Below are 27,893 nucleotides of genomic sequence, written 5' to 3'. Positions count from 1 at the left end.
TGCTCCCCACTTGGGGCCTTGCTGCTTCAGAGCCCTTCTTCCCAGGGAGGCTCTCCTGTGTATCAGGCTTTCACCTGAAGATTTACTCCCCACATAGTCCATTCTTGCAGAATCCACACCTCACCCTGTTCTGCAGACTCACCCCGGGGCCATGGTTCCCAATCATATGACCAGGTTCCTGGCAGTTTGTTCTTTTTTTTTTTTTTTTTTTTTTGGTTCTTTTTTTTCGGAGCTGGGGACTGAACCCAGGGCCTTGCCCTTCCTAGGTAAGCGCTCTACCACTGAGCTAAATCCCCAGCCCCCAGTTTGTTCTTACTAGTTTAGTTCTCCACTCCTTCCTCCCTCCCAGTGGAGACTTTACGTAAAGCACCACCCAGTATCCTCCTGGCCTGGCCAGTGCTTTCAGTGTGACTCCTGTCTGGTGGCTTGGCTCTCTCACCACATTCCCTTCTCGTGGCAGCCATCTTCAGCAGCTGGCCTCCCAGTACCTGAGCAATTGCAGCCTGCCCCTAAGTGTGGCTGCCTCCAGAGCAACCATAGCACTCCTGACTTTAGAGAATTCTCTAGGCTAGTTTACCAGTCTAAGCTGTATTGGCCTCTCCTGGCCCAGGTCAGGGCACTCCCTAAAGGGCCCAACCATGGTACGAGTCACATGGGTTACTGCTCACTACATGAACACTGAGAACAAGCCTGGACCGTCTCCAAGTTCCTCTGTTGCTTAGATCACCGTAATCCAGTCAGGGTCGAGGCTGCTCCTGTGCCGGGAGGCCTGTCCCCAGAGTGTTCACCAAGACTGTGACACCGCTGGCTTCTGCTACCTGTCTCTGCAGAGAATGGAGTAGCAGATGCCCTGGCCCAGCCTCCCGTGCAGCAGGGACATCCCTCGTGATCTCAGGTGGCCTCTGTGCTGGAAGACGCTGCACTAGGGAGGCTGATACCATGTCCCGGGAAGGCTGACAAATCCCCACAGAAGCCACATCCACTTGGCAGATTTTTTTATTTTTGGGTAAAACAAAACAAACGTACCTCTCGGGTTGGAAAGGACCCGTGAACAACATGGCAAACACGTGTAAGCAATAAATATGCATGTACATTCAAGTATGCGGGCGGCCACCGTGTCCCGCCCAAGACCCTGTGCTCTGGTTTCCGCTTCTGCCCTCAGAGTGATGTTGTCTCTCTCTCTCAGAAGTTGGGTCCCCAGTTGCCCTTGCCCTGGCTCCCTCCTAGGCTACAGGGTAAGAGGCTCTGGGTTAGAAGGTTGTACAGAGCCCTCCAGGAGGGCTGCCTATAGTGCCTGCAGGCAAGAAATAGGACCACGGTTCCCAAGGGTCTGTCTCATGGATGTAGTTCTCAGTTCTGCCTGAGTCTCTCCACCCCAGCTATAGTGCCCTATGTCCAACTCAGATATTGCAGCTGGACCCCTCCTTGGGGAGAAAGCCAAGATACCATCTCCCTAGTAATCCAAGGTAGATGTTCACCAAGAGGCCTGGAGGATCTAGCAGAGCAGATTCCTCATGAATGTCCACTGCCAGCCAAGCACTCCTAGGACAAGACCCTATGCTCTTGGCTTGGAGGCTTGCCTCTTCCCGCTGCCAGAGGCGGGGTCCAGCTTTTCTCAAAGGCCAAGTACAAGTCTGGAGACTATCAGGTCAGGGTATCTGGACTTCACAGCCGCCAATCTCCCACAGCAGGGTTGGGCACAGCCAGGCCTGCCACAACCAGGATAGGCCTGCCCTGGGGAGGTGAGGCAGAGCAGTGTACCTCCTTCATAGCCGTCCCAGGACCAGCTGGGGGACAGAAGATGCCTTGCCACTGTAGCCCCCACCAGAAGTCTTTGAAACCCCTCTGGGGAGCTTGGGAGAGTTGGCAGAATTTCACATTTGGCAGGGCAGGGCTTGAGGGAGAAGACTCTGGACAGCACCGGGGCTTGGGGCCAACATGCTGAAGGCCCGGCCTGGGGCAGGACAGGGCAGGGCAGGGCCTGCAGTTAAGCTGTGGATCATATGGGGACAGAAGCATGCCCTCCCCCATACAGCAGCTCTAGCCTGAGCCCACCACCTAGGGTGGGGGGTTCTTGAGGGGTGTGTGCCCACCATCTGGCTCAGTGGGAGGAAGGGGTTGGGGCTGAGCTGGCTCTCCATCATGGCCTTGGGAGGATTTGGCTTACTGGGGGGTCATGGCCACTGTGGACAACTGTGAGCCTACAGAGTCCAGAGTAGGGCATGGCTGGCTGTAGGGGTGAGGCCTTAGCTGGCACCTGGCGGACATTGCTGCCGGGGATCAGGCAGCCCACTGGCCTCTTGGTCTGGACTCCCAGCCAGGTCCACACGCTGCTCATCCATCCGCTTAGCCTGCACCCTCTGGATAAGGCTGAAGAAATCCTCATCAGGCATGGTGGGGCCTCGGGGCAGCACATCAGGGGGTGGACAGCGCTGGTCATCAATCCTGGAGGACTGGGCAGACACACAATGCAGGTTGGTGGCCTTGCTTTTCTTGGGCCTTTAGGGGACCTACCGTCCTATTCTGGCACTGGGTGGGTGATGGGCTTATTGAAAATCTGGACAGCAAACACCAGCTTGGAAGAATGGTGTAGTCCAAATGGGACCTATTTCAGCCACCTCTTGCCCATGATTCTGGGGTAATGCTAAAAGCCCTGTCTCACCAACATCTCCTGAAGACTTCCCCAGAGCTGTGTGGCTAGCCAACCAAATAAATAGAAAGGGCTGGGTCATATATTCTGCTTGTAGAACAAGTCAGCAGCCACCAGGCCCAACTCCTGGGACTTGCTGATCCAGATACTAGACCCCTAGAAGTACCCTGAAACCTGGCACAGCCCCGGACTGCACTTGGAGGGCCTGGGGGCTGCAGCTCAGAGCTTGTTGCTTGGAAATCACCACCACTGCTCCAAACCCCCAAGCCCACCAAGGGTCTCCTTTGGATCAATCAGCCGACACCACAGGTTCTGCCTGTTCTGATGTGGAGGCTGGGGGGCCTGAAAGGTGTTGGCTTCTCTTCAGGACCCGAAGCAGATGGGAGTGGAGCTGGTGCAGCTGATGGCCCAGGTATTTGAGTGGGTAAGGCTTCTCTGGAGGGGCTGGCTTAGAGGAGGCTGTCTGGATGCTGCTGTGGTTCTCTCTCCTCTGTGAGAATGAACATTGATCTGGAAACTTAGCCTAATGGAGAAGTGGAATGCTGACCCTAGTCACTCCCATGTCTGCTCAAGCCCCACCATGTACATGCTCCTGCTGGAGGGCGCTGGCCAGCAGGGTGAACTTACTACCCCCCCTGCCAGGCCTTGGGTAGGTGGCTCAGACCAAACACCCCAGCCTTACCCAATCCCATTTAGTGAAGCCCACTCACGAGTAGCCCTGCCCTGGTTCTGCCTTCCCACGCCTTCTCCATCTTACCTGTCCACCCATGCTATATGGTCTCTTTCAGAGCCATTTCTGCTCCCATTCCTACAGTCAGCTGCTAACATCCCAGCTCTTCCCCTCTCCTTCCCTCCCAACTCCAGGCTACCACTTGACCCTCAGCTTTCTCTGCCCAGGTATGGAAGCCGGGAATGGACATCCCTGGATTTGGGGACCTGACAACCCCAGGCTGAACTCTGGCACCAAAGTGCACTAAGGCTGTTATCTCTAGAGGTCCTCAGCCCCTTGGCAGAAGTGGGGCTTCAAGCATGGGCATCTGGGAATGGTCTCTCCCTCTCCTCAGGTATCCCTCAGATAAGGCCGGAGACAGCCAAGACAGAGCTTGCTGTGGGGCTGCTAGGTGTCTTTTCTGCAGCTGGTGGAGCCACCACTAGGCTGCCTGGATGAAGCCCCACCTATTCTCTCCTGAACACAGGCCCACCTGGTATTTGATAAGCATGTTGAAAAACTCATCCCCTGGCTCCTGGGGGTCCCCGTCGCCTCGGAGGTGCCCCACGTTGTTGAGGGTGATGCGAAGCCCAGGCAGGCTGCCTACGCTAGCCCTCTGGTCATCCAGCCGGCGGCTCTGGGAGCTGGCAATGAGGTCAAAGAACTCTTCAGTCTGTGGTGAAGCTGTTACAGAGGGCTGAGCTGCGAGGGGCAGAGAATGAGAGCTGGAGAGGGGGCTGCTAGTGGTGCTGCCATCCGGGGCTGCCCCACCCTTCCCCAAAGGGAATATGGCCCTAAGAAATCTCCTATGCTTGCTCCTAACCATCTTGCCCCTGCCCTGCCTCCCACCCCTGCCTCCCAGGACTTCAGGAGCTGACAGGAGAAAGCTCTGGCCTCCCACACGCTCAAAGGCTAGGATGCATAGACGACACTGCGTGTTCTTCAGGGTGGGGTAATTACATACTTCCCAGGACGCAGCCTCAAGGACAAGTGAGGAAGGAGCACTGGATGACAGGGGCCCTTTGCAGCCAGCCTATCCTGCTTGTTGGAAGGCTCCCAGGCTCAGGGCTAGGTGTGCCTGGTGGACCCGACCCAGGCTCTGTACTCACCCGCTCTCTCCTCCAGGGTTGGGGCAGCTGTAGCCTCAGCAGCCCCAGCCTGGCCTTCCTCCAGGGGACAGCGTTGGTCATCCATACGACTGCTCTGGAACTTACTCAGCAGATCGAAGAAACACTCCTCGTCAGAGGACGGGGCCCTGGGGATACCCTGGGTGGGGAGGGAAACACCGATTCAGCCCTCTGTGCCTCAGCCTCCTAGTACTAGGACTAGTACGAGCCTCCTAGGACTGCCCACCCTGACCACATACATTTCTAAGACCTAACTAACACACCACCTCCACGCCTGCCCCGTCTCCTGTCTCCACTCCTGTGGCGGCTACCCTGCAGCCAGACTCAGTCACTTCCCTGCCCTGCTGCTACCTTGGCCTGAGCCACCTCTCCCCTCCCCAGCTTCAAGCCTGGACTATTGTCCTGACCCAGGTCAGAAGCCACCATCTTCAGGAAGCCTCTTGTACTCCATCCCAGAGGGTCCTGTCAGTCATGCTCCACTCTGTGCCTGGCCCTGATCCTGTTACCCTCCACTGTCCGGTGAGCAGGCCTCTGCGAGCACAGAGCTGGGATAGTCACTAGGTGCATGACCTCAGTCGTCAGTCGGGAGGCAGTGATGGGAGAATCATCGGTCATATCTCCAAGGGCATAGAGACCCAAGGGGGAGGTAGAGGCCACACAATGGGTCCTAGACCAGTGTCAAGCTCAGAAGACAGCTGTTTGGGGACCAGTGCATGAGGAAAGATACCAACATCCCTAAATCCCCTGTTAGCTGGCTAGGGGAGGGCCCAGGTGACTGAAGCCTTGCCCAGGAATGGCAACAGCTAGACCTCCATAGGAGCTGAGGGCAGGTATACAGATGCCTACAGCTGAGAGTTCTTCCTCAAGAGGAAGGACTTTCTGGGTTCTGGATTCCTGAGCTGAATGAATGGCAGGATCTGTCTAGGTCAGGGATGACTGTCCTAAGCCCAAGTCCAGGTTCGGGAGGCTTGCAAACTTCCGAAAGGAGAGTTTGGTCCTATGAACCCCAAGCATCAGGTGACTAGAGCAAGCTGTGCCTTCTCAGACTCAGTGACACTTCCTAGGAGGAAAAGGGCCTTGGCTTTGCTTACCCTACAGGCTGGGCCTCAGAAGCTTGGTCTGGGGTCCAGGAGTAGCAATGGATGAGATGGGCTCCAGAACCACTTGCTGTGAGAAGCTGGAACCTGCCCCCAGCCCACCATAGTCCACACAAAGAGCAATGAAGTAATAACTGGGAGTGACCTTCTGACAGGGCACATCCCATGCCTGCGACTGCCCTGTGCAAGGCACAGCGAGGTTTTACGGCCTACGTAAGGTTACACAAAGGTAAGAACAGAGCTGGGATACAGATACAAGCAGACCTGGTGGACTGAGTTCAGGATTCTGAAGCAATGGGAACAGGGCAGTCGCAGGGCAGAGAAGAGACCCTACTGGATCGGGTCCCCAGGTTGACCTTCAGGACTTTTGTCCTTTTGTGGCACTCAACACTGTCAGAGCCAGGAGCAAAAGCAGAGCAAGAGAGGAAAGAACACTGACAGCCCTGGCGGCCAGAGGACAACGAAGACTTGGGCTGAGTGGAGCCTGCAGGCTCAGCAGGGGCTGCACAGGTATCTCTGTGCAGACACCTGCTCAAATGAAGCTGCCTGCCCGCAGGGTCCAAGTGCACCACGGGAAGGGTCTGCTTCGCAACGCACCCCACCTCCTCACCCCCCACACTGCTCCAGACTTCCCAGCTTGACAGAAGCTCTCAAAGGATCTGGATTTGCTCTGAGACCCCTCTTGCCCTCACTCCTGAGACGTCAAGATACAGTGGAATCAAATACGGCTGGAGACTTGGGACTTCCTATGCTTCCTGACCTGCCCCTCTCTCTTATACCCCCTCAGGAACATGATCCCAGGTCTGAGACCATAGGCCCCTGTGTAGGTCCTGTGAGGACTGTGAAGAGTCTCCCTGTCCCCCGTCCACCACCCAAATCTCGCCTTTGCCTCAGGTCCTGGTTCTTTCCCACGGGTCTGAGTTCCTCTTGATGTCTAACCGCAATCTCTTCTGTTTTAGTTAAGCCCAGCTCCTAGAGAAGTGTACAGTCCTAGGCCAGCCCACCTCTACCTCGGCTGACTGTATACCCAAGGACCCCACACTCACGCAGAATCACAGGCTCCTTCCAGCCGCAGCAATCAGGAGCTGTATGGGTGCCAGGCCACGTGCAGCCCAGGCAGGATGCCAAGGTGCCAGGCACAGCGGCTACCACCTGCCCGAAGTGCCAAGTGCCTCCTCACTGCTGTTGCTGGGACCCACGGTCTTTGCCTGATGCTTAAATAGGAGCCAGGGAGAAGGCTGGGCTCTCCTGGTACACGCCCTCGCTGCTGCAACTCACGAGTGCTCCAGCGCGCGCGCGCACACACACACACACACACACACACACACACACACACTCCCTCACACCCTCACTCCATAAACACTGAGCTGGCTTCCCCCAGCTCAACAGAGCACACCCCTTGAGGCCTGTGGGTGGGCATGCTAAAGGCTGTGGGGGTGGACAGCTTATTTGAAAGCCCTTTCCCACCCAACCCCTGGGCCCCTGGGCTTCCTTCCAAAGCTGAAGCTAGGCCCCTAGAGAACAGTTTCTTCTCTCAGCTTTGCTCCTGAGGCCACCCCAGACGGTCTCTCATTCTGGCCTGTGTAGCCCTTGACATTGGCAGGGTGGCCTCTTGGCTCTACCACAACCTTCCTCTGAGCCTAGGGATAAGAGACTGTGTGTTCCTTTCCTAGCTCCCTGTGATAGGAATAAGTGGGCTGGATTGGGACTGGAGGCAGCCGCCCTGGCAGGAAGGGTGGGCTCCAGGCACTAAGAATAACCAAGGCGTATGCGGCACGGGCCACCTGAGCCCGTGGCAATGTAAGCCTGTGAGGTGCCACTTCCTAGAGCCTCAGGACCTCAGTGCCCAGCACAGAGACTCTTACGCCTAAATACAGACTCTTTCTCTGGATCTCTGGCAGGCCCCACCCTCCACCCACTGGCCACCAGTCTTTTATCTGGCCATTGAGCTACACAGTCTACTATTTCAGGAAAGCCCAGTGCCTCCAGGAAGTCTGAGTTTCCAGGCTATGCAGTGGGTCCCTGCTGGTCCACACCAACTCCTTACCCAGTTTGCAGTCTAGCTTTAATCAGGATGCTAAACCCAGGTAGAGTAGGTGGTACCCCACTGCCCAAACCTGTCAGAACTCTGGGCAGATGCTAGCTCTCTGCCGTCCTTTCCATACTGGGTCTGCAGTGTACCCAGCATGCCCTCCACACGACGCCATGCCCCACAGGTGAGCATGTGCCCCCTCTCACACTCTCCTGCCCCAAGTACTGATGCTCATCCCTTAGGCCCTGCTCTGTGGGCGAGCTTGGGGCCTTCCCATCCATCTCCAGCCACCCCTCACATCCCTCCGCTCAGGGCCATCACTTTGCAACTCAGGAGACTCCCCAGAAGGCCTCTTAGACTGAGACACACTGAGGAGCTACTGGCTGTTCCACTTCTCAGGAGTCCCTGTCTGGGCCTGTACTCAGCCACTCTGGAACCCCGAAAGCGCCTGCTGAGATGTGGAATGTATATCTGGAGTAGGCTGTGTAGCCTGGCTCCTTAGCTTGGGCAGGTCTCAAGGGTCCCAGGAAGGCCATGAAAGGGCCTAGGACAGAGTCACCTGAAGACGAGAGACAAGATGGAAACTGAAGTCCACACAGAGGCAGAGCCTCCATGCAGGAAGGCTGCCTGTGAGGACTCCTGAGCTGCACCACCCTTGGAGTGCCTGGACACACAAGGCTAAGTGGAGGCCCAGTAGCTGACAACTCTGCTCCCTTAGGCACAGATCACCCTGGCCTTGCCTCCAGGCTGGATAGGCAGAGAGGGAAGAAAGGCCGTCGTAGTCATGCTCACAACTGTTCCCTCAACTCAGGAGCACCTACCGTGCGAGGCACCTGTACCCTTACATCAGCACTGTCCAGTGGAGAGTGGCTACCCTCCCGGGGTCTCCTCTCAATGGCATCTGGACCTTCCTGGTACTTCCTGCTCCTCATGGGGAGAGGAAGCGAGTCCCTGCTTGGACCCCTCCAGTCCCCTGTGTGGTGGGTCTCTCCATTTTGCTCCTGGAGAGGGAAAGGCAGGTTGGACATGGGCTATGGTAATTTAAAACCAAAGTCCCCTCTCAGCATGTGGCCCAGCCGCCCCAACTTCATGGATACACACAGAAGGCACTCAGTCTCAGAAGGAATACGAAGTCCAGAGGGCACAAAACAAAGCCAGCCAGACATTCGAGCGGTGCCAACTTCCTTAAATGTCAGCCTTCCAGTGCTAGGCAACATAGATGACCACAGGTGCCCCTGACCTTGAACCCATGTTATGTTCCAAAGACTATTTACTACTAGAAGATCAGAGAGTCTAAGATACTGCCTAGGGCCACACAACACCCACACTAGAGTCCCCCCACCCCATTTGGGGTTTGCCAAAACCCACCAACTACTCCAACAATAACAGCTGTTCTCCACCCCCTCCCCCCAGAGTCCAGGGCATGTCACCCAGGGGAAGGTTCATGCCAGAGTTTAATAAGACCACCTCATGGTGGAATGGTGACAAACAGGTTCCTGTAGGGCCTCAGGCTGCTGAGGGGAGGGACATTTATCTCCCAGGGGACAGGACCCAAAGAGTACTGACAGCTCAGCAAATACTGCACATTAGGCTCATTAGCCTAGAGTCCACATGCTGACTGTGTCTCTCCTGCCATCTGTTCTCAGTCCCCAGCCGCCAGCTTCCATCCCCAGCTCACCCGGTCCAGGGGGAGCCGCAGCAGGTCCCAGGTCTCCGCACTCAGCCTCTGTGTCCTTTTGGGTCTTGCTCCTGGAAGAGATCACAGCCCATCGGCCCACTGCTGACCTTGAGCTCTGAGGCCACTAGCCAAGCAAGAGATCTGGGAGGCCAAGGACACAGCAGTAGGGACACAGGGCTGGAGTTCATACATAGCCTCTTGTGAGGGGAAAATGCAGCCTCTCTCTGAGTGTCCAGAGTCACTGTGGGCACTAGATAAGCCAGGCAAGGAACAAGGAGAGATCTGACCCCGAGGAGCGCTAGCTTTGGTGGTGTCCCCCACCACCCTAATGGGACTGATTCTCTGCCAAGCCCTGCCCTATACTTCCTGTCATCTTAGCTGGCACCGGTCCTTCCGCCTGGAAGTCAGCCACCATACTCCTAGGATCCTCTCCATGAGGCCACACCTGATCTGCGCCCATCCTATCCCCTGAACCCACATGAGGACGGGGCAGGGAGGAACCTCTGGGTCGATGAGGCTCACTGTGGACCACCCAGGCTGGAGTAGCAGTGACATGGTGCATGGCTCAGGTCAGTCCCGCCATAGGGAACTCTGGACTCTGAGCAACCTCAGATGGTTTGAACTGAGTCCTGGGCTACCACAGGAGATATGTCGTCAGCCCCCAACTCCACAAACACAGTTGGCCCCCAGGACACAGACTGCTCAGTGCCACCACCAGCCCTAAGGGTCCCTGGCCTTCATTGTCAGCTGGCTGGGGAAGCAATTCTACCCTGGTCCCCAGGTCCCCTCCTAGGAAGTGAGCCCAGCTTTGGTAGCTGCTCTGACCACCTGTAGGACCTAGGTCCTGGGAGAGTCAGCCAGGTAGTCTGTACCCAGAGCAAAGCCAGGCCAGCCAGCCACAAATGGACAATTCAGGATGGAACCAAGCTGTGAAGAGACCATACAGGGGCACCCTTGGGAAAGGACTGTCGTCCCCAGCCCCCGAGGAGGTATGACAGGAGTGGGGAATGGAGTGTGCCTGGTGATTTGAAGACCCAGCCTCTTCCTGTCCCTGGTGCACCAGTTCTCCAAGGGACTGCTGGCTGCCACCATTCCCACCTCTCATTGGGTCACCAGTCCCCCACAGGTACTGGGTGCCTACGGTTCGGGACCACATCATACAGTGTATACATATCCGAGGCAGGGCTTGTGAGGCAAAAAAGTACACTGAGGGGAGAGCCTGGCACTGGCAAACACTGTCCTGCAGGGCTCGCCCTCTAGGACTATTGAGTGAACACCAGCAGTGGACAGGTACTGGCCACCATCATACCTACAATGCCCACCATGCTCATGGCAAACTGGCCAATACCCGTGACCTATCCATTGTTGCCTTACAGGACAATCTGGCTAGCACTGCACTCACGAGAGCAGCAGATTCAAGATCAGCCTTGGCTACAGAGGGAGTCTGAAGCCACATTCTCTAAAATAAAATAAAATAAAATGGACAGGAATGTATGAGTGGCAGGCAAGCCCAGGGCTCCAGCAGGTCCCACAGGCCTTTAACAGGATGGCTGTAGACCTAAGTGAGAGAATACAGAAGATAGAAGACCCAGCGAGACAGGAAAAGCCATCAGAAGGGCATGACTGACTCTCCCCTGTCCAAGCTGGCACATTTGAGGGAGACAGACTTGTGTCCTAAGTGGTTCAGAAATAAAACATCCCAGGGGGAAAAGCAATCTGGAGGGATATGAGGACTGCACCCAGGGACTACGGAGGGACCCAACAGGGAGGCCACAAACCAGTCCCAACACACACACACACACACACACACACACACACACACACACACACACCATACACACTCACACCACACACACCACACACATACCATACACACTCACACCACACACACACACCATACACACTCACACCACACACACACACCATACACACTCACACCACACACACACACCATACACACACCACACACACACACCATACATACTCACACCACACACATACACACCATACACACTCACACCACACACACACACCATACACACTCACACCACACACACACACATCCCAACACACACACACACCATACACACTCACACCACACACACACACACATCCCAACACACACACACATATCAACACACACACACCATACACACTCACACCACACACACATGCACACGCGCACACACACACACACACACACACACACACAGAGGTATGGCTCTGAGCACCCAGGAGGGCCCTGCCTGCTGTCTCTCCTGCCCTTGACACAGGGTCACCATAGCCACAGTCAGTCCCAGCTACAGCAGTCATGGGCCACAGGCCACTTAATGCCCACTCAGTGCCCAGCTTAGAAGAGAAACCCTAAGGCAAAAAGAATGAAGACACACAAAGCATGAAGCCATGTTCCAGGTCCCCGACGTGTACTCACTGAACTACTAGATGTGTCCTCTGGAGAGCAGAGAGGGCCCAAGCAGTCTTTCTGAACCAGAGCCTACAAGCTGGCTCGGGAAGGGCACCTCCTTGTGCACAGACAGACAGGGCGGGAAGCCTGCTGAGCCCAGTTAAATGAATGGATCCTCTGTCTAGAGTCAAAAGTCAGGTCAGGCCAGTGCAAATGACCATGCCTCCTCGGCTGAGCCACACCCACTGAGGCCTCAGACCTTGACCCCTCCTTCAGCTTCCTGCCTACAGTACAAGATCTGGACACTTCTCCATTATGCCTATCTGCCCAAGGTGGATGGTCACTGTCTCGTGGAGGCCCCTGTCCTTTACGTCTGAGGGGGACCATCCAAACCCACGAGTGTTCCTCGTCCAGTCCTCGCTCCAATGCATCCAGAGTTCATGGTGGCTCTTACTGGTAGTCTTAACTATACAGATCTAGACACTGGCCCCTTTCTCCCTGTGTCAGTCCCTCGCCTGTCCTTTTAGTCCCTTCTCCATGCTAGAAGTACAGTGAGCTCCTGGATAGACCTACAGATCTCCCCTCTACTGGGTCTGCAGGCCCATAAGGCCCTCCACAGGGCCCCCAACAGCGGCAGACACTTCTGCATAGGAGGCTCAGCACTCAGGCCGGTTGCCCGCCTGTCACCCTCAGCACTATTAGTGAACCCTCCTCCTGGATAGGGCACTGAGGTATGGGGACTGCAGCAGACAGGGCCAGGGCTGTAGAGCCCACAGCCTACACCTCCCCTCAGACACCATGCCAAGCATATCCCTGACCCAGAGGTGAAGAAAGGCCTGTAGGACACAGGACCTCAGGGAGCTGCCCTAGGCTGATACTGCAATACTGAGCCCAAAGGATGAGAAGGACTGCAGACCATCAGAGCAGAGGGCTTATATTTTGTCACTGGGAAGGGGGCGGTTTAACCCAGGCCCATCAAGTCTGGCAGGGCTAGCCAGGACTAGCCAAGGCTAGCATCCCTTCTCCCTTGCATGTTCCTCAAAGGGCAAACAGAAACTGCCTGCATGCTCCTTGTACTACTACAGCCTACGCACGGCACAAGTGTGCCGTATATCAGGGTCTCAGACAGCCACACGACCAGAGAGACTGCGCAGGGGAAGCAGAGGGCAGGGTAGAATCCCCACTGACTAGAACACAGTCTGCTGCTGCTTTATTGACTGAGAATGCACCACCAAGGGGAGGTAAGGCCTCCGGCTGTCAGGATCTATCCTCCTGCACAAGAGTCCCTTGTTTACACCGATCAAATCAGAAAAACATACAAACGAAATAAAAAACAAGACTGTGCCTTTGCCCTGCCTCAAGTCACCATCACACCTACAATGCCCACCATGCTCCAAGTACCACTCTACAAAACACACAGCACTCCCTGCCCAACGCCCACATACATGGTTCTGCCTGCTGCCCACTCAAACCACTCCCACTCTTTCAAGCCATCAATGAGTACCTTGTCCTGAAGTCCCACAGGCCACAGCCTCATGTAAATATCGTACCAGACTGAGCCCAACAACGGAATGCCATGCTCTCTGGCTCTGACTTCCCTCTGGCCCAGGCAGAACGAATTCCCTAACCCCAGGAGGCCATCCATCCCCAACCCTTCTGGGTGTGTGCTCTTTGGGGTGCCCGCCTAGCCCCCTGTACCAGAACCACTCTCACTGACTCTGGATGTGCACCTGCCTAGCCTAGCTCCGGACAGTCCACAGGAGGCGGGCCCAGCCCATCTCAACTGCCTCAGCCAAGCCCAGTTCTCTCCCTGCTTCCCGATCCTGTACACTCCTGGCTCACCTGAGTAGGGGGCTCCCTCAGGACCACTCAGACTCTCACAGTGCCGGCCTGCCTTCAGCAACTGCATCCCAGAAATTCAGGGTAGCAGAGCCCTCTCCCCGATGTCCTCCTTGGACAGACTATTTCCCAGCATCCAGGACCCAGCCGTTGGACACAAGAAGCCCTGCGGGGAGGTGGCTTCCGGGGGCCCCAGCTGGGAAGGGTCTGGCATGCAAGGCAGAGCAGAGGAGCCAACGTGGGGAGGACAGAGCTGCCTTGTCCCTCACCATTTACTTGTGACTTACCCCCCCTTTTCGCTTAGCTTGGAGGTTCAGTTAGGATGAGGAGCTGGCCGCCTCTGTGGGAATCTTTCCAGAAGCTGGCCAGCTCTGCTCAGGCTACGGGGGCTGAGGGCTGTGCTAGAGGCTTTGTACAGATCTATCTACCCTGGGAAACCACAGCCTGTGCAACCCCATCCCACACATTAGCCACTGTATCTCTTGCCGCACCGAGTGGCTAAGGGTCCCAGAAGCCTTTGCTCCTCCCCTCTGTCCCCAGCCTTATTATCCAGGCCAGGTCATACTGAGAAATTCCAGGCTTGAGGAACCAGGGGTTCTCATGGTAGGAAGTGTCCCTTCTGAATGGCCTAAGAGGCTGGAGTCGGTGGGCGCTCCTGGAAAAACTCACGAGGAGCTGGGGCTCCATTCTTGGCAAACTCAATGATAAGCAGGGGGCAGCTGGCTGGGCTCCCTGATGACGCTCGCTTCCTCTTAGAGCCTTATGGGCCTCAAGAAGCCAAGTCAGCATGACACCCTGCATCCACTCAGCCCCTCCTATGTACGTACTAATGTATTTGCTCTGTGGGGAACATTCTGTCCTCTTATTCATTCACTATGGGTCTGACCCGCATGGGGACAGTCAGCAGTCTGAATGAGGTCACTGAAGTGCCTCAGCCTGATTAGTACTCCAGGCAGGTACTGACCGGCTCCCTCCAGCCTCTCAGACGCCCTCCAGCTTCCCAGACGACAGCCCCTTCCCCAGAGTATGATGATGGGCGCTGCCTGCCGGGCTGCTTAGGAAGGTGTCATTTTCTGTCTTCTTACCAGCAGTCCTGTGGTAAATTAGGATCATGGGAGGGAGGGGCTCTAGGAGACCAGCGTCTCTTTCTCTCAAGGGTATGAATAACTGACCACCAGCCCTCTGCCACTGGTGTTACTACCCTATGACCTATCATTCTGGCCCCACCTTTCAGCTGTCCTTTGTGGTGGTTTGAACAAGAATGGCCCTCATGGACACATTTGTATCCCTGATAGTGGAATTGTCTAGGAAAGATTAAGAAGGGTGGCCTTGTTGGAGGAGGTGTGGCCTTGGAGGGGTGTGGCCTTGTTGAAGGGGGTGTGGCCTTGTTGGAGGAGGTGTGGCACTGAGAGTGAGCTTCAGGTTTCCAAAGCCCATGCAAGCCCATTTTTTTTCTCTCTTCCTGTAACTTTTGGGTCAGATGTACACTCTTAGGTGCTTCCCCAGTACCATGCCTTCCTGCCTGTCACCATACTCCCCGCCATTATGATAATGGACCAAACCACTGAAACTATTACATAAGCTCCCAATTAAATGCTTTTTTCCCTAAGAGTTGCCTTGGTCATGGTGTCTCTTCACAGCGATAGAACAGTAACTAAAATATCCCTGGTCCCTGATATACCCCAGTGGGGTCCATCTGTGGCCCAACACTCTGGACACCTTGTCTCTCCCACATCACACTGCAATGCAATTCTGGGTCCACCTGTCTCTACTCCCACTGCGGTCTCTCCCCAGCTTGGAGCAAGGGTGGGAAGAGCCGGTGCTCAGATTGGGTATAGCCTCTTCTCTTACTGAGTGGCTGTTAGTGGCTCCCTTTCTGGGAGACTCACCCTGTGCCCTGAACCAAGGGCCAGTCCTGTTGATATAACCCTCTGTCTTCCCCCTGAGTTTCTCTCTTGCCATATCTCTGCTCAGACCTGACTGTACCTCATGCTGAGGCTAGAAACACGAGGAAGCCCAGCCCAGCCCCCAGAACCACAACTCACCTTGTGCCTCATAGCCAGCCAGATCTGGCTTCTCTGCCGCCGCAGGGCTAGTCAGCCGGCCCAGTGCCAGCTGCAGGTGAGCAATATTCATGCGGGCCGTGAGCTCTCCATTTCGGTCTCCAATCTGAAGCAAGTGGGGGTGGGGTGGGGGTGGGGTGAGTTAGGCTTGGGACTATGCTGAGTGTTGGTGACAGGATTCCAGCACACCATCCTTAGCCTGCTGGACAGCCTGGGCTAACCTCAGACCCTTGGATTTCACAGACAGCCAGTTCTTCACTACCAGAACTTGACTCTGAGGGTCTATCCCTAGATGTTCTGGACGGCCTCTAGTCCATCCCAGAAGTGCTCAGAGTCTTGGGAAACCCCTGAAAGTGGTCAGCCTGGCCTTGTCTTGGACTAAGCTTGTCTCAACCATAGGGACCTGTCTTCTGAGGCCTGCCAGCCTCAGGTTCCCAGTAATAAGGCTCCACCAGTGGGACCCTTTTGAGTATAAACCCAACATGAGGAATACAGGGAATCACGAAGCTCAGAAGTCTTCGGAGACCTCTGTTTGGACTCATAGAGATGTGGGGCCAGTCCCCTGTGGATCTTCAGACAGAGTCTCCTGCTCTGGACCATCCTGTCCTCATACATGAACCTGGGTGCCTAAGAAGCCCCTTTTGATGCTGTAGGGGCTTGAGGGGCACCCTTAGTTAGGGAGGCCACATTTCTCTGGGATGTCCCTGCACTGTCCATTGCAGGAGGAACCACTCGGCTTCCTAGAGAGATGTCCCTGGGTATGCCTGGGCAAGAGAACCTGTCTCCCTGATTACTCCCAGCATCCCTGATACCCAACATGGCTCCCTGGTCCACCTCTAAGAGGTTACTCCCGGCATCCCTGATACCCAACATGGACCAGTTCCACAGGGACTGGAGGAGGGAATCCACACAGGGGACACCAGCATTCTAAGTGGAAAACAGATCCTTGTTCCCCTCAACTGCCTCTGATACACACAAGTGGGAACTGTCCTCTTAGGTAGCGTGTTCAGAAAGGGCTGTGGGGAACAAGCACAAGGAAGATGATGAGCTGCTGAGGCCAGCACAGACCTGGGGGAGTGGGCCCAGCTTACCTCCTGGGAGATCTGCAGATGTTTTTTGGCAAAGGTCAAGGCCTGTGCGGGGCTCCCCATGGACACGTAGGCGTTCCCCAGGCTCCAGCAAGCTCGGCCCTCTCCCACCCTGTGGATGGTTAGACGATCACACCTGCCTTCCAGGACTGTCGACTGCCCCAAGTCCCTGACCCTCTCCCAAGCCTGGTACATAATGTACCAACAGCACCGTGCTTGCCATGGTGCTCCCTGGTCCACCCCACCCCTTGAGGGAGACATGCCGACCAACCACACTTTTGTGCTTTGTTGTGGAAAGAAACTTGATGAACCTAAGCCTGTTACCAGCTTACCCTGGGGCCAGTTGGGCCCTCAGGGTCCAGCAAGTGTGTACCGTTCCTCAAGGCCTGGATCGCCCCCTAGTGGCCAGCAGGTGCCTCCCAGCAGCTTGTCCATGCTCCCTCACCCAGGTCCCAAGTGAATGTGCTCTCAGGGACGTGTAGCTGTTCCTGTTGCTATTCCCACCATCTCTACCTCGTTCCAGGACACTTCCATTACCTGCCCCTCCCACGGAAGCCCCAAGGACAGAACAGTTCTTGTAGGATACCTCCCATCATACCACAGGTCTGTGGCTCTGGAACCCTGCTCCAAACAGATCTACACAGAAGGCTATTCCAGAGTTGGAGGCCACTGGCCCCTTCAGGCCTTTAACCTACCTATTTACTTAAATTGGTTCCCACTGAGGGATTGGCTGAGGGCCTAGGGTGGGAGGCTGCTCTGATCATGCATGCTGTGGTCCGTAGGGGAGCGGGTACTCCTACCCGGGCTGTCACTGTAAGGTAGTCCCAGCCAAGGCCGTGTTCTCACACACCTATCAGCCAGCTCCTGGGCAATGACAAGGTGCCGCAGGTGGTACTCAGCAGCCCGCTCGTAGTCCTGCAGCAGTGTGTAGGTGTTCCCCAGACTGTAGCAAGCCTGTGCTTCCACGGCCTGGTCCCGGAGCTGCCGAGACAGCTGCAGCGTCTTCCTGTGCAGAATGGGAGAGTCAGTCAGCAACATCTCTCCTTCCTCAGGAACGCTAATCTTCCCATGGCCGCTGCACTTAATTCACAGCACCGGATGCAAGCGGGTACATGGTTCCCACTGGGGAAGGGGCTGGCTAACTGTGACCTTGGCTAATATCACTAACCACTCTGAGCCGATGATACTTCACAGGGACCCAAGACTTAGTGTCCACACCTCAGAACTGTGAGATGAGCACGCGGGCCCCACAACAGGCCTAATCCTGACTTTCCTGCTCCATCTAGTGGCCAGCCCTCTCTCTACCCAGGAAGCAGCTGACTAAGAACGGTGACAGGTCAGGGACGCCCATGAGCTTCAGGTGCCGGCCTTCTTCGGGGCAGCCAGGGTTTTCCCACTCCTGGGAATGCACCATGGGAGCGGCATCTCTGTAACCTGGTGCTCAGCACCCCGGGGCTGTCTCCCCTGCTCACTTGTAATGTTCAGCAGCCACATCAAAGCGCCCCAGGAAGATGTGAGCATTGCCCAAGTTGCTGTAGGCTCTCCTCTCAGCTGCCTTGTCTCCAAACTCCTTAGCAATGGCCAGGCGCTGCAGACAGATCCAAACCCTGACATCATCACATAGCCCTGCAACCCTAGGAACACGGTGAGGGATGCCTCCCGACCCACGGTGCCAGATTGATTCTGAGTGTCCAGGGGAGCAGACAGGGACCACAAGACCAAACACAACAGGAGCAGGGGGCTCAGTGGCTCTCCGGCTGCTGTGCTGTTGAGGGGGTGATCTTAAGCCTTCCTGTTGTAGCATCCCCACCCCAGCACCCAGGCCCAGCTCACCTCTTTGTGGAAGGTTGTAGCTTCTGTGAAGTTCCCCAGCAGGTAGTGGGTGTTACCCAGGTTGCCATAGGCTCTGCCCTGGGCTGCCCGATCGCCTAGCTCCTTCACCAAGGACAGGTTCCTCCTAAGGGACCAAGTCTTTTAGAGCTGTGTCCTTCCTGGCATCAGGAAGTGGCTACATAGCTTCCTCCTGAGGCAGAAGTAGTAAGTGGCTCTGCCTGGGAGAATGCCAACCACCGTTGCTTGGAATGGGTTCCTTGGCTCAAATGACATCGGAGCCTCAGGGCTGGAAGTTTGGTCAAAGCCTACCATCCATGACAAGTGTGTGTGAGGGGAAGAGTGGTCACAGAGCAGTAGGGCTATCTATATGTAAGGGTGATTTGTGCCTGGGATCCTGCCCAGTTCTTCACCAAGCACGCACTGGCTCAAGAAGTATTTAAGGAATGCAGGGGCATTCAGCCCAGACCAGCCCCATAAGCCCTCACCCCGTGGTGCCAGCCCACCCCACTCACTCACTCATAGAACTCAGAGGCCCTGTGCAGTGTCTCACGGACATCAGGTGGCAGGTGCCCAGGGTCCTGTGCAGCGTTCCAGGATAGCTGTTTGCCCTTGGCATGGTACACATTTCCAATGTTGTAGAGTGCTCTCGCTTCCCCAACCTGTAGGCAGCAGTGAGGTATAGAGGCATGTTCTATAGTCCCTCAGGGAACTCCCTCCAAGGTGTACATGCAGGAGATACGCTCTAGTCCCCGGGCCTGCTGAGTCCCAAGGAAGTGCAAATCCAGCTCTACCCTCTGCCCTCTACACCCCCATCCAAGGGTCCAACCACTCTCACCTTGTCCCCCTGCTCCTGGGCAATGTCCAAGTGTCGCTGGCAACAGACAATTGCCTCATCGAATCGGCCCAGGACCTTGAGTGTGTTGCCCAGGTTCCCACTGGCCTTGGCTTCCCCCATGCGGTCGCCAATGGTCCTGGAGGGCAGGAAGGAGGAAGGAGCCAGTTGGGTTTAGCTGGACCCTGAGTTGAGCCAGAGAAGCTCAGAAGAGAAAGACCGGACGTGCAAAGGTAGCTACACACGCACAGGTGAGCCACCAGCATCAGACTGTACTGCGTGCTGAGGACAGGGAAAGCGGGTGGGTGGGGTCCCCAGCACGGTCAGGGCCGGGAGAATTCTGCCCCCTATCTAGGCAGTCAGGATGGCTCTGAGGCCTAGTAAGAAGCTGGGTTGGATGTGGAGCGAGAGGGAGGCCCTGTAGGACACAGTAGGAACCAAGAGTCAAAGGCTAGATAGGAGTGGAGACATCAAGATAGAAACTCAGGAATGGTGGGAAATTTGAGAAGGGTATTTGAGGAGGGGAGACCACAAACCTCCAAGGAGTTAGAGTTCACAGGGAGACAGGGGGCCCCCAGAGTAAGACCAGAGAAGATGGCAAGAGTAGCCCGAACCCAAGTGGTACAGCTATGGGTGGTAGATACATAATGTCAGGGAGAAAGAGTCACCGAAAGCTAGACAGACACATGGACAGACACACGTTCACACACACACACACACACACACACACACACACGCAGGCAAACACACACATACAATTGCATACATATACACATGAAGACAACACACACATATATCTTAACCTGAACACTGACTTTTCTAAGGGATCCACAGATTCCCCCTCCCAGGCCAGACCCTCCTGCTGAGCTCTCCTCAAGGGCAGGGGGACTCCACACGCAGGGGACCAGGCCACTGCCATCAGGTCACAACCCACCAGTACTTACCGTGCCAGCAGCAAGTCATGTTTGTGGAACTGCAGGGCCCTGGCATACTCCTTCAGGTAGAAGTAGGCATTGCCCAGCTGGCTGTAGATAGCACTCAGTGTCTTCAGGTCCTCAGTGCCCACCTGCACGGCAGCCTCAAAGAAGGCCACACCTGCCTTGAAGTCCCCCGCCTTGCACAGCCGCTCACCTTCCAGTGCCAGCTCCAGACAGGAGGCCTCCATCCTGAGCAGAGAAGGGATATCATGGGCCACCCCTTGGCACACACTGTGGTAGCAATAGAGACCATGTCCCTCAGCAGCTGTGGCCCGTCACAGCTGTGTTCACAGATAATGCTGGCCGGGAGTTCATGCCTCAGGGCAGATACTGGATCCAACAGCTCACCTTTGCCTTTTGTTTTTGTTTTTTTCTGAACAGGGTCTCTCTGTGTAGCCCTGGCTGCCCTAGAACTCACTCTGCAGACCAGGCTGGCCTCAAACTCAGAGCTCCACGTGCCCCTGCTTCCCAAGTACTGGGATTAAAGGCATGAGTCACCACTACCCAGAAATCCCTACCTTAATATCTATCCCTCACCACCAGGAACCAAGAGCAGCCTTGCTCTGAAGGTTTCATCCGTAGTTATAAGCTCCTTGGGCTGTGCTGACAAGTGGAGATACCCTTGTGGAAAACTATGTATGAGAAGTCCCTTCCTCAGACCCTGAAAAGCCCCTCACCATCTACAAAGTCCCCATCCTATGCTGCTCCTGCACTCCTGGCCTGGGGACTTGAGCAGGCTGCCCCTGCTTCCGTTTCAGACCAACCTGTCATTTTTCTCTTCACTGTTTGAGTCAGGGTCTCTACGTTGCTGGCCCAAGCAATTCTCTTGCCTTGGCCTTCCCAGAAACTAGAATAACAGACATACAGCATTGGGCCCAGCTCTGACTGAATACTTTTTTTTTAAAGATTTATTCATTTATTATATATAAGTACACTGTAGCTGTTTTCAGACACACCAGAAGAGGGCATCAGATCTCTTTACAGATGGTTGTGAGCCACCATGTGGTTGCTGGGAATTGAACTCATGAGCTCTGGAAGAGCAGTCGGGTGCTCTTAACCGCTGAGCCATCTCTCCAGTCCCTGACTGAATACTTTTAAAGTCAGCATCAAATGCCTAGTTGTCTAAGACACTGGCTCAGCCTCTGTGTCATGAGGATCAGTCAACTATCCAGAGTATTCAGGGAAGGGGTAAAAAAAAAAAAAAACAAGGACAGAGATGCTAAGCATTTTAAGCAAAAGTTCTTTGACACAAACCACAAAGCCACACCTCTCTGTGTTCTGTGTTATCAATGGAGCATTTTGAACTTCCCCAAGATGGTGGAGCCGAAGGACCCCTGAGAAGCTGCCCAGGTGTCTGCATCCCTGGGCTCGGAGCATTGCGCTGGGCAAAGTCCCATCCTCCCTGTGCCCAGGTGCCCACACAGCCAACAAGCTTGGAACCAGGCCATGGCGTCCAATGCCCTTGGTGTCCCCACAGCACCGACAACTTCTTTTCTGCAGCACTGAAAATGTTCCTGATTCCCAGAAGCCAACCACTGGCTGCCCCACCTTTCTCTTCTGACACCATTAAGACCATGTCTAAGGAGCTGTGATGCCTGCCTTCGATCTCCCCAGGAAATGGAACATGAATTCTCAGGATAGGTGGGCAGGAGCTTGTCTCCCACCTGCCTCTCAGGCTTCTGGTACCTACAGTCATGCTACAGCCTGGGCTTGTCTTGCTACGGCATCTCTGGCTATCACCAGGTCAGCTCACTCCACCGCCCCCCATGCTGTGCCCAGTTGGGACCCTGCTTCAGTGTGAGTATCATTCTCTGGGTCTACTGGTCTGACTGCCAGAGGGAGGCTGTGAAGACCTGTCCCTTCTAGACACACAGTCCAGACATTCCTAACCAGAGCTGAGACCCAGGCACAGCATTTGAAGGGGCTTTGGTGAGATGTTGTAAAAACAGAACATAATCACTGAGAAGGGTGTTCCGGACATTAGAAACACACTCGCATCAGGGAGAATGGACTTCTTGTTGGACTAGGGCTCAGGGATTCCCTCCACTTCTCTGTTTCCTCCAGAGACCAGCAGAACCACGTGGCCTCTCAAGGGTCAGGGCAAGGCTTGTGACCTTGAGACCAGGAATTCCCATCCATACCTGCTGGAGTCCTGGACAGCCACCTTACCAAGCCCTCTGGGAAAGGCCATCAGATGCCACGTTGGCCACGAGGGCCATGGTTACTGTGGCAACTGGCCACAAGACATCTCTCCTGTGGCCAATGCCAAGTTCTGGCTTCTTAATTAAGGCCTATCAGTCCCTGCCCCGTGGTTTCTGAGCAGCCAGATGCGTCTCAGCTTTGTCGTTCTCCTAGATGACTGCATAGGAGTATCTGTTACATGGAAATACTATTGATCAGTGGGAACTGTCTTCCTACCCTACCCTCCTCCTAGACCAGAGAGCTGACACCCAAAGAGCAAAGGTTTGGGAGAGGAGTGGGGAGAAGCCCTGGAGAATATTCCAGAAGGGACATTGTTGTGATGGTTACTCTGTACCAGACGGGGAACTGACTTAGGCCATGACACAAGGAGTCTTTTTCCCACAAGACATCCCTGAATCATGCCAGACACCCATCTCTGACACCTGTCACCTGCTTGTCAACCCCTTTCTCTGCAGGTTCCTGTCCCTCCCCAACTCCAAGACACTCCCAAATCATGAATGGAGCCACCCAGGCACCCGGCCTTGAAGCCTGATACCTGCCTGATCCCCACCTCTTTCTCTGGAGGTTACGCATCTTCTGCACATACAGCCACAGCTCCAGGCCCACAGGCAGCAGCAACGGGCGAGGGCGAGGGGCACCATACACCACCTTGCACACAGCCTTCTCTGCCAAGCTCAGGGCCAGAGGCTGGCCCTCCATGGCAGAGGCCAGCATCACAGGGCTCTAGGCGTAGTCCCAGGGGATGCGCCAATCTCAGGACCTTAAGGCTGGGCTATAGGAGACCCCAGCTCTCTAACAGTCCCTCCGTCTGTCCCAGGGTATAACGTGGATCAAGGGCAGCTCAGGCTGGCTGGATGAATGCTGATGGCAGAGGGGGTGGGGTAGGGAGCCTAAGATAATCCTCTGCTGACCTTCTGTCCTCCTTGGGGGCTGGGCAGGGAGCAGAGAACCAATCCCTCAGCAAACTTTTATACAGCTCAGACCCAGGACCCAGGGGCTTCAGGAGTGCTAGAACTGGATATGCCAGGCGCTGGCAACATTGGTGGTGAGCAAAAGGCAGGGATGAGGACCTCCCAGTCCGGCTCTGCTCCCCACCTGGTGTGACAGGTGCACCTGTCCTAGTGCTGGGCAGTTAGGATTCCAACAACATTGGTACTTGACCGCTTCACTCTCTCCAGCCGCTGCCCTTTGGTCTGCCCTGGACCCTGGCCCAGGCAACTGCACTGACCTGGAGCACAGAGTCCTCCTCACCTTGCAGGACTCCTGCCCACGACACACTCAAGCAGCTCTTCAAGGTAAGCTCCAGATTCCAGCTCTAAGCAGGGTGCAGGGCCATACAGGGTCTGTGGAGGCTGATCCCAGCACAGCTGGGCTCTTCCTGTAACTTCTAAGGTCCCACCCACCTCTGTAGCCCTTCCAGGGCAAAGTAAGAGACCCCCAGAGTAGAGAGGAGCTACCAATGTCCTCTGATGGACAGAGGACCACAGAGTCAGGGCCTGATCCAGTGTGTGAGGGCAGTGCACTGGTGGCTTCTCAGAGGCCTTTTCCCGGACACTGCCCCATTTGGCCTCATTCCCCCTCCCCCCCATGACAGGACACACACACACACACACACACACACACACACACACACACACATCACCAGGCTACATGTCTTTGGGCTATGGAGTCCTGCGATGAGAACAGGGTGAGTGTGGCTGCAGCCACAGGAGCTGAGACTACTTTGGGCTCTTTTCAGAGGTAGCAACTCCAGGGCGAGTGGAGACTTCTAGGCCCTAGATAACTTCCTTCCTGCTCTAGGGCTATGTGGGCTGCACTCTGCACACCCTGGCTAAGAGCATCAGTATAGCCTGGAACCCCCAGGGGTGCTCTTTCAGGCCTGCCTGCCTCCCATCAACACCCCTACTTTGCTTTCTACACTCCCCTGCCCTCTGGGGGCAGCCAGTCTGATGCGGCTGAGCTGAGAAGTTCCGGAACCTCTGTTCCCCAAGTCATCTCTGCAGGACTGTAAGGTGTTGTCTACCTGTCACCTGTCAATGTGTCCCTATGCCCAGGGGGTACAGTCATTTGAACAAATGCTCAGGCCTCTGAAAGACCTGTTCAGGTCACTCTGAGGGTGACCTGAAATACTACTCTTGAGGCTCGAAATCAAATTTATCTTGAGTCTAGAGCTTAGTGTCTCCCACTGGCCATACCACTCCAACTCTGGAAGTGAGCAAGTCTCGGCCTGGGATTTGTCACCTGGCCAGACAGACCTACTGCTGAGCAGGTAAACAGTGACCCTTCACCTCACCAAAGCGGAAGGCACTGCCCACCCAGCTGACCCACCTCCACACTGAGGTCCTGACTCCAAGCCATGTCACCTACGGAGCCACTTCAAAAGGACCACAGCTCTGTGCCACTCCCCTTACAGAGGCCAAGAACTTAAGAACCAGGACCCAGGCACTGTCCGCCACAACCCAGTCACCGAAGCAGTAGGTGACTCCCTAGTGGCCAGCCACATTCTGCTCATAGCCTCCTGATCTCACTGTGTGTTCCCTTACGACTCTTGGTGTCCTCTGGGACCCACACGAGCTGGCTCCTTAGCACTCCATGTCTAGCACCCTGAATCTCTGCCTGCCTCCTTCTCTGCAGAGCAGTCACCTGGCACTGGCCTCTGGCCAAAGGCTTGAGAGACCCTTGCTCACAGCTGTTCCAGCCCCCTACTGTCCAGCATCTCATAGGAAGAAGTTATACCGACATTCCCTCAGCAGGCAGGGGAAGGGGGACACACACAGAAAGAGTGGGGGAGGGGTAGAGGGAGGGTAGGCAGTAGAAGCTGCTGGAAAGGAGAGGATAACAGCTTCAGAGCCTAAATAAGGTCAAGTTTGCAGGGATACCTGGGGAACTGGTCCTGTCTGGGACAGTGCTGAGGAGAGGACACAGAAAGAGATAGTTAGGTAGGGGACCAGCATTGTTTGGTCATGTGGCTGCAGAGGCCTTGCCATGCCTGGGCACCAGTAGCCCCGACCTGAGGTGCACCTTTTGTAAGGCCACTCCAGATGGGTTTCCTGCTAACCCTCCCTTCCCAGCTTCACTCAGGACTTAGCCTCTTCCTCGTGGGGCTGGGAGGGCCAGAAGAGGACATTGTAAGGACTTCCCAGCTACTTGTCCCCAAGCCCCTGTTCTGGCCCCGGTGCCAGTGGACCGGGGATTCCCCATAGAGACACTCTCCACTCTACCCCATCCCTCCCAGTGTTCCTGCCTTCCTGAGCCAGCCCCTCTCTGCACTCTATGAGGAGCTGGTAGTTCAGGGACAAATCTGTGGCTCTTCTCAGCTTCCCAGACCCATTTGATACATATCAAACCCTCTCAGTCAGACGCCAGGAGGAATGGGAATGCTCGCGGACGATGGGTGACACAGAGAACGGCTCCCGCCAAGACATCCCGTGTCAGCCCAGAAACACCACAGGCATTCTTAGATCAAATGGATGCAGTTCCGCTTGGCCCCCCACACACCTAGGCCGCCACAATTCTCCCATGGCAGCAGGCAAGCTTCCATGCACACACAGGTTCACAAGGGGACAGCACATGCTTGGATTTCTTCTTCAGTCCCAGTGGCCACAGGTTGCTGGGCTTGACGGTGCAGACTTTTCATCTCTGAACCCTAATACCTGCGTCAAAATGCTTCAGGTACTTCACATCTGCCAAGCCTAACGAAGCCAGGGAACTGGCTGTCCGGGACCTGGCTGGGACCCAATAGGTGGAGGCCAAATAGCTCATGGGCCTCCTGGAAGGCCCTGTGGGAAGCCTCTTGGCTGCTCAACTTAAATCTGGTCCTAGCTCAACCCTCTGAGCTCAGCTTGGGTTTCAGCTTGGAGGGATGCCAGGCTGAGCACAGGGCCTCAACCAGCATCCTGAATACAGTTCCTAACCAGTGAGGGCTACACAGGGGCCAGCACTCTGCCTAGTGAGTCACCTCAAGGGGGAACTTGGAGCAACTGACAGAGCTTGGAGACCGGTGTTCTGAATGTCCACCTCTCTCTCTCTCTCTCTCTCTCTCTCTCTCTCTCTCTCTCTCACACACACACACACACACACACACACACACACACACACACACACCACACGCTGCAATCTGCCTAGTAGACACCTCCTTCTCACAAGTGACTGGTCCTGAGGTAAATTCGACCCCACACAGCCTTTGTTCTCAGGGGACTCCAGGAAGAAGCTGCTAGCAAACCTCTGACCCCGGCACCAGAACTGGGAGACAGTGTGAGGCCAGGCGTGATCTTCAACATCACACAATGGGAACACTGTCTCTGCGCTACAGTAGAGTAGAACAGGAGGGCAAGGGCTCTGTTCATCAGGCACCAAGCCCTCATTTTGCTCTTTGGGGGGTACTAGGCAGTGCTTGGCTAGCCGATGAACCACCTCACCTGGGGTAGATTGGGGAAGGTTAGAAGAGGTGGGAGTCAGAAGCGCTGGGCCTTCCTTTGGGGCTGATGACAACTACCCAGCACTCAGGCCCTTCCAGCTCAGCCTGAGGCCAGAGTGAACTGACAGCACTGGTCCACTTCTGCGACCAGCATCACACTGGGGAACACCCTCATCAGGCAGGAGTCACCAGGGAGGCATGGAGCCAGGGACAGGGCTATCCCGTCATTCCCAGTGGGCGTGGGCACACAACGCAGACCGCTGGATCACCTGTGAACCTGCCTGGAAGGCAGATGCCTTTGTAGGGAGGCACACACCCACCTGCCTGGCTCAGGCCCAGCTCCTTCTAGCCTAGGGCTGGGGATAGCTAGTGAAGGCAGGGCCCCATCATGACAGCTTGGGTCATGGCCATGCTACACCAGCACCGGATCGTAGCAGTATCGGGCTAGAGAAGAGAACTCCAAATAACGAAGACTGACATCCATGCTACTCAGAGTCCCGCAGAGCCGAGTGGTGGAGTGCCCGCCCCGTAAGCCCTTCTGGCACCCGGACACGGTTGCAGGCAGAACCCAGCCCCAGCCCCTCTGCCGCGGGGCCGATCTTAGGGCCCCGCGCCCCCACCGCTCCCTACGCAGATCCAGGGAGGCGCGTCCCCGGCCACGTTGCGCGTCGCCGCTGCAGCCTTTGTTCTGGGCCGGCAGCCTCCCGCCCGCGTCCGCCGTTTAGGTCCCCGTCCCCATCCCGGTCCTCGAACTACCTGGAGTAGAGGCGCCTGGCGGCTGGGCCCGGGAGCTCCTCGGCCGCGGGCGGGGCCGGGCTCGCCATGAGTCGGGGACGCGCCGAGCAGGAGCACCGCCCCGCGCTGCGGCCGTCCGACTGCCGATCTGCCCGCCTGTCCGCGCGTCCGTCCGCCTGTCCGCGCGTCCGCGCGAGACGCCGAGGAAGT

At 55.9% G+C, this 27,893-nt stretch overlaps 1 protein-coding gene across 6 annotated transcripts; it reads right to left on the bottom strand.

Annotated features, from left to right (window-relative positions):
- Positions 1-978: 978 nt before the first annotated feature.
- On the bottom strand, positions 979-27,893 carry Gpsm1 (G-protein signaling modulator 1). 6 transcript variants are annotated; one of them, NM_144745.2, is given in 14 exon segments: positions 979-2,453; positions 3,853-4,061; positions 4,469-4,625; positions 8,437-8,616; positions 9,294-9,364; positions 15,582-15,705; positions 16,691-16,799; positions 17,538-17,693; positions 18,160-18,275; positions 18,521-18,644; positions 19,037-19,179; positions 19,356-19,491; positions 20,297-20,518; positions 27,705-27,890. In NM_144745.2, coding segments are annotated over 14 exon segments (2,022 nt in total). In that variant the 5' UTR covers positions 27,773-27,890; the 3' UTR covers positions 979-2,246.

This window comes from Rattus norvegicus, chromosome 3 (assembly GCF_021556685.1).
Source record: "Rattus norvegicus strain SHRSP/BbbUtx chromosome 3, alternate assembly SHRSP_T2T, whole genome shotgun sequence".
Classification (NCBI taxonomy): Eukaryota; Metazoa; Chordata; class Mammalia; order Rodentia; family Muridae; genus Rattus; species Rattus norvegicus.
Note: the sequence above shows the minus strand (reverse complement) of the source record. Positions and strands in the feature narration are given on the sequence as shown.

Coding starts and splice junctions, on each gene's coding strand:
- Gpsm1 (XM_087648321.1), bottom strand. CDS start 27,772: ATGGCGAGCCCGGCCCCGCCCGCGGCCGAGGAGCTCCCGGGCCCAGCC. Junction 20,519..27,704: donor GCCAGGCGCCTCTACTCCAG/GTAGTTCGAGGA, acceptor TTCTCTGCTCAG/GATGGAGGCCTCCTGTCTGG. Junction 18,645..19,036: donor AGGGCCTCTGAGTTCTATGA/GTGAGTGAGTGG, acceptor TTGGTCCCTTAG/GAGGAACCTGTCCTTGGTGA.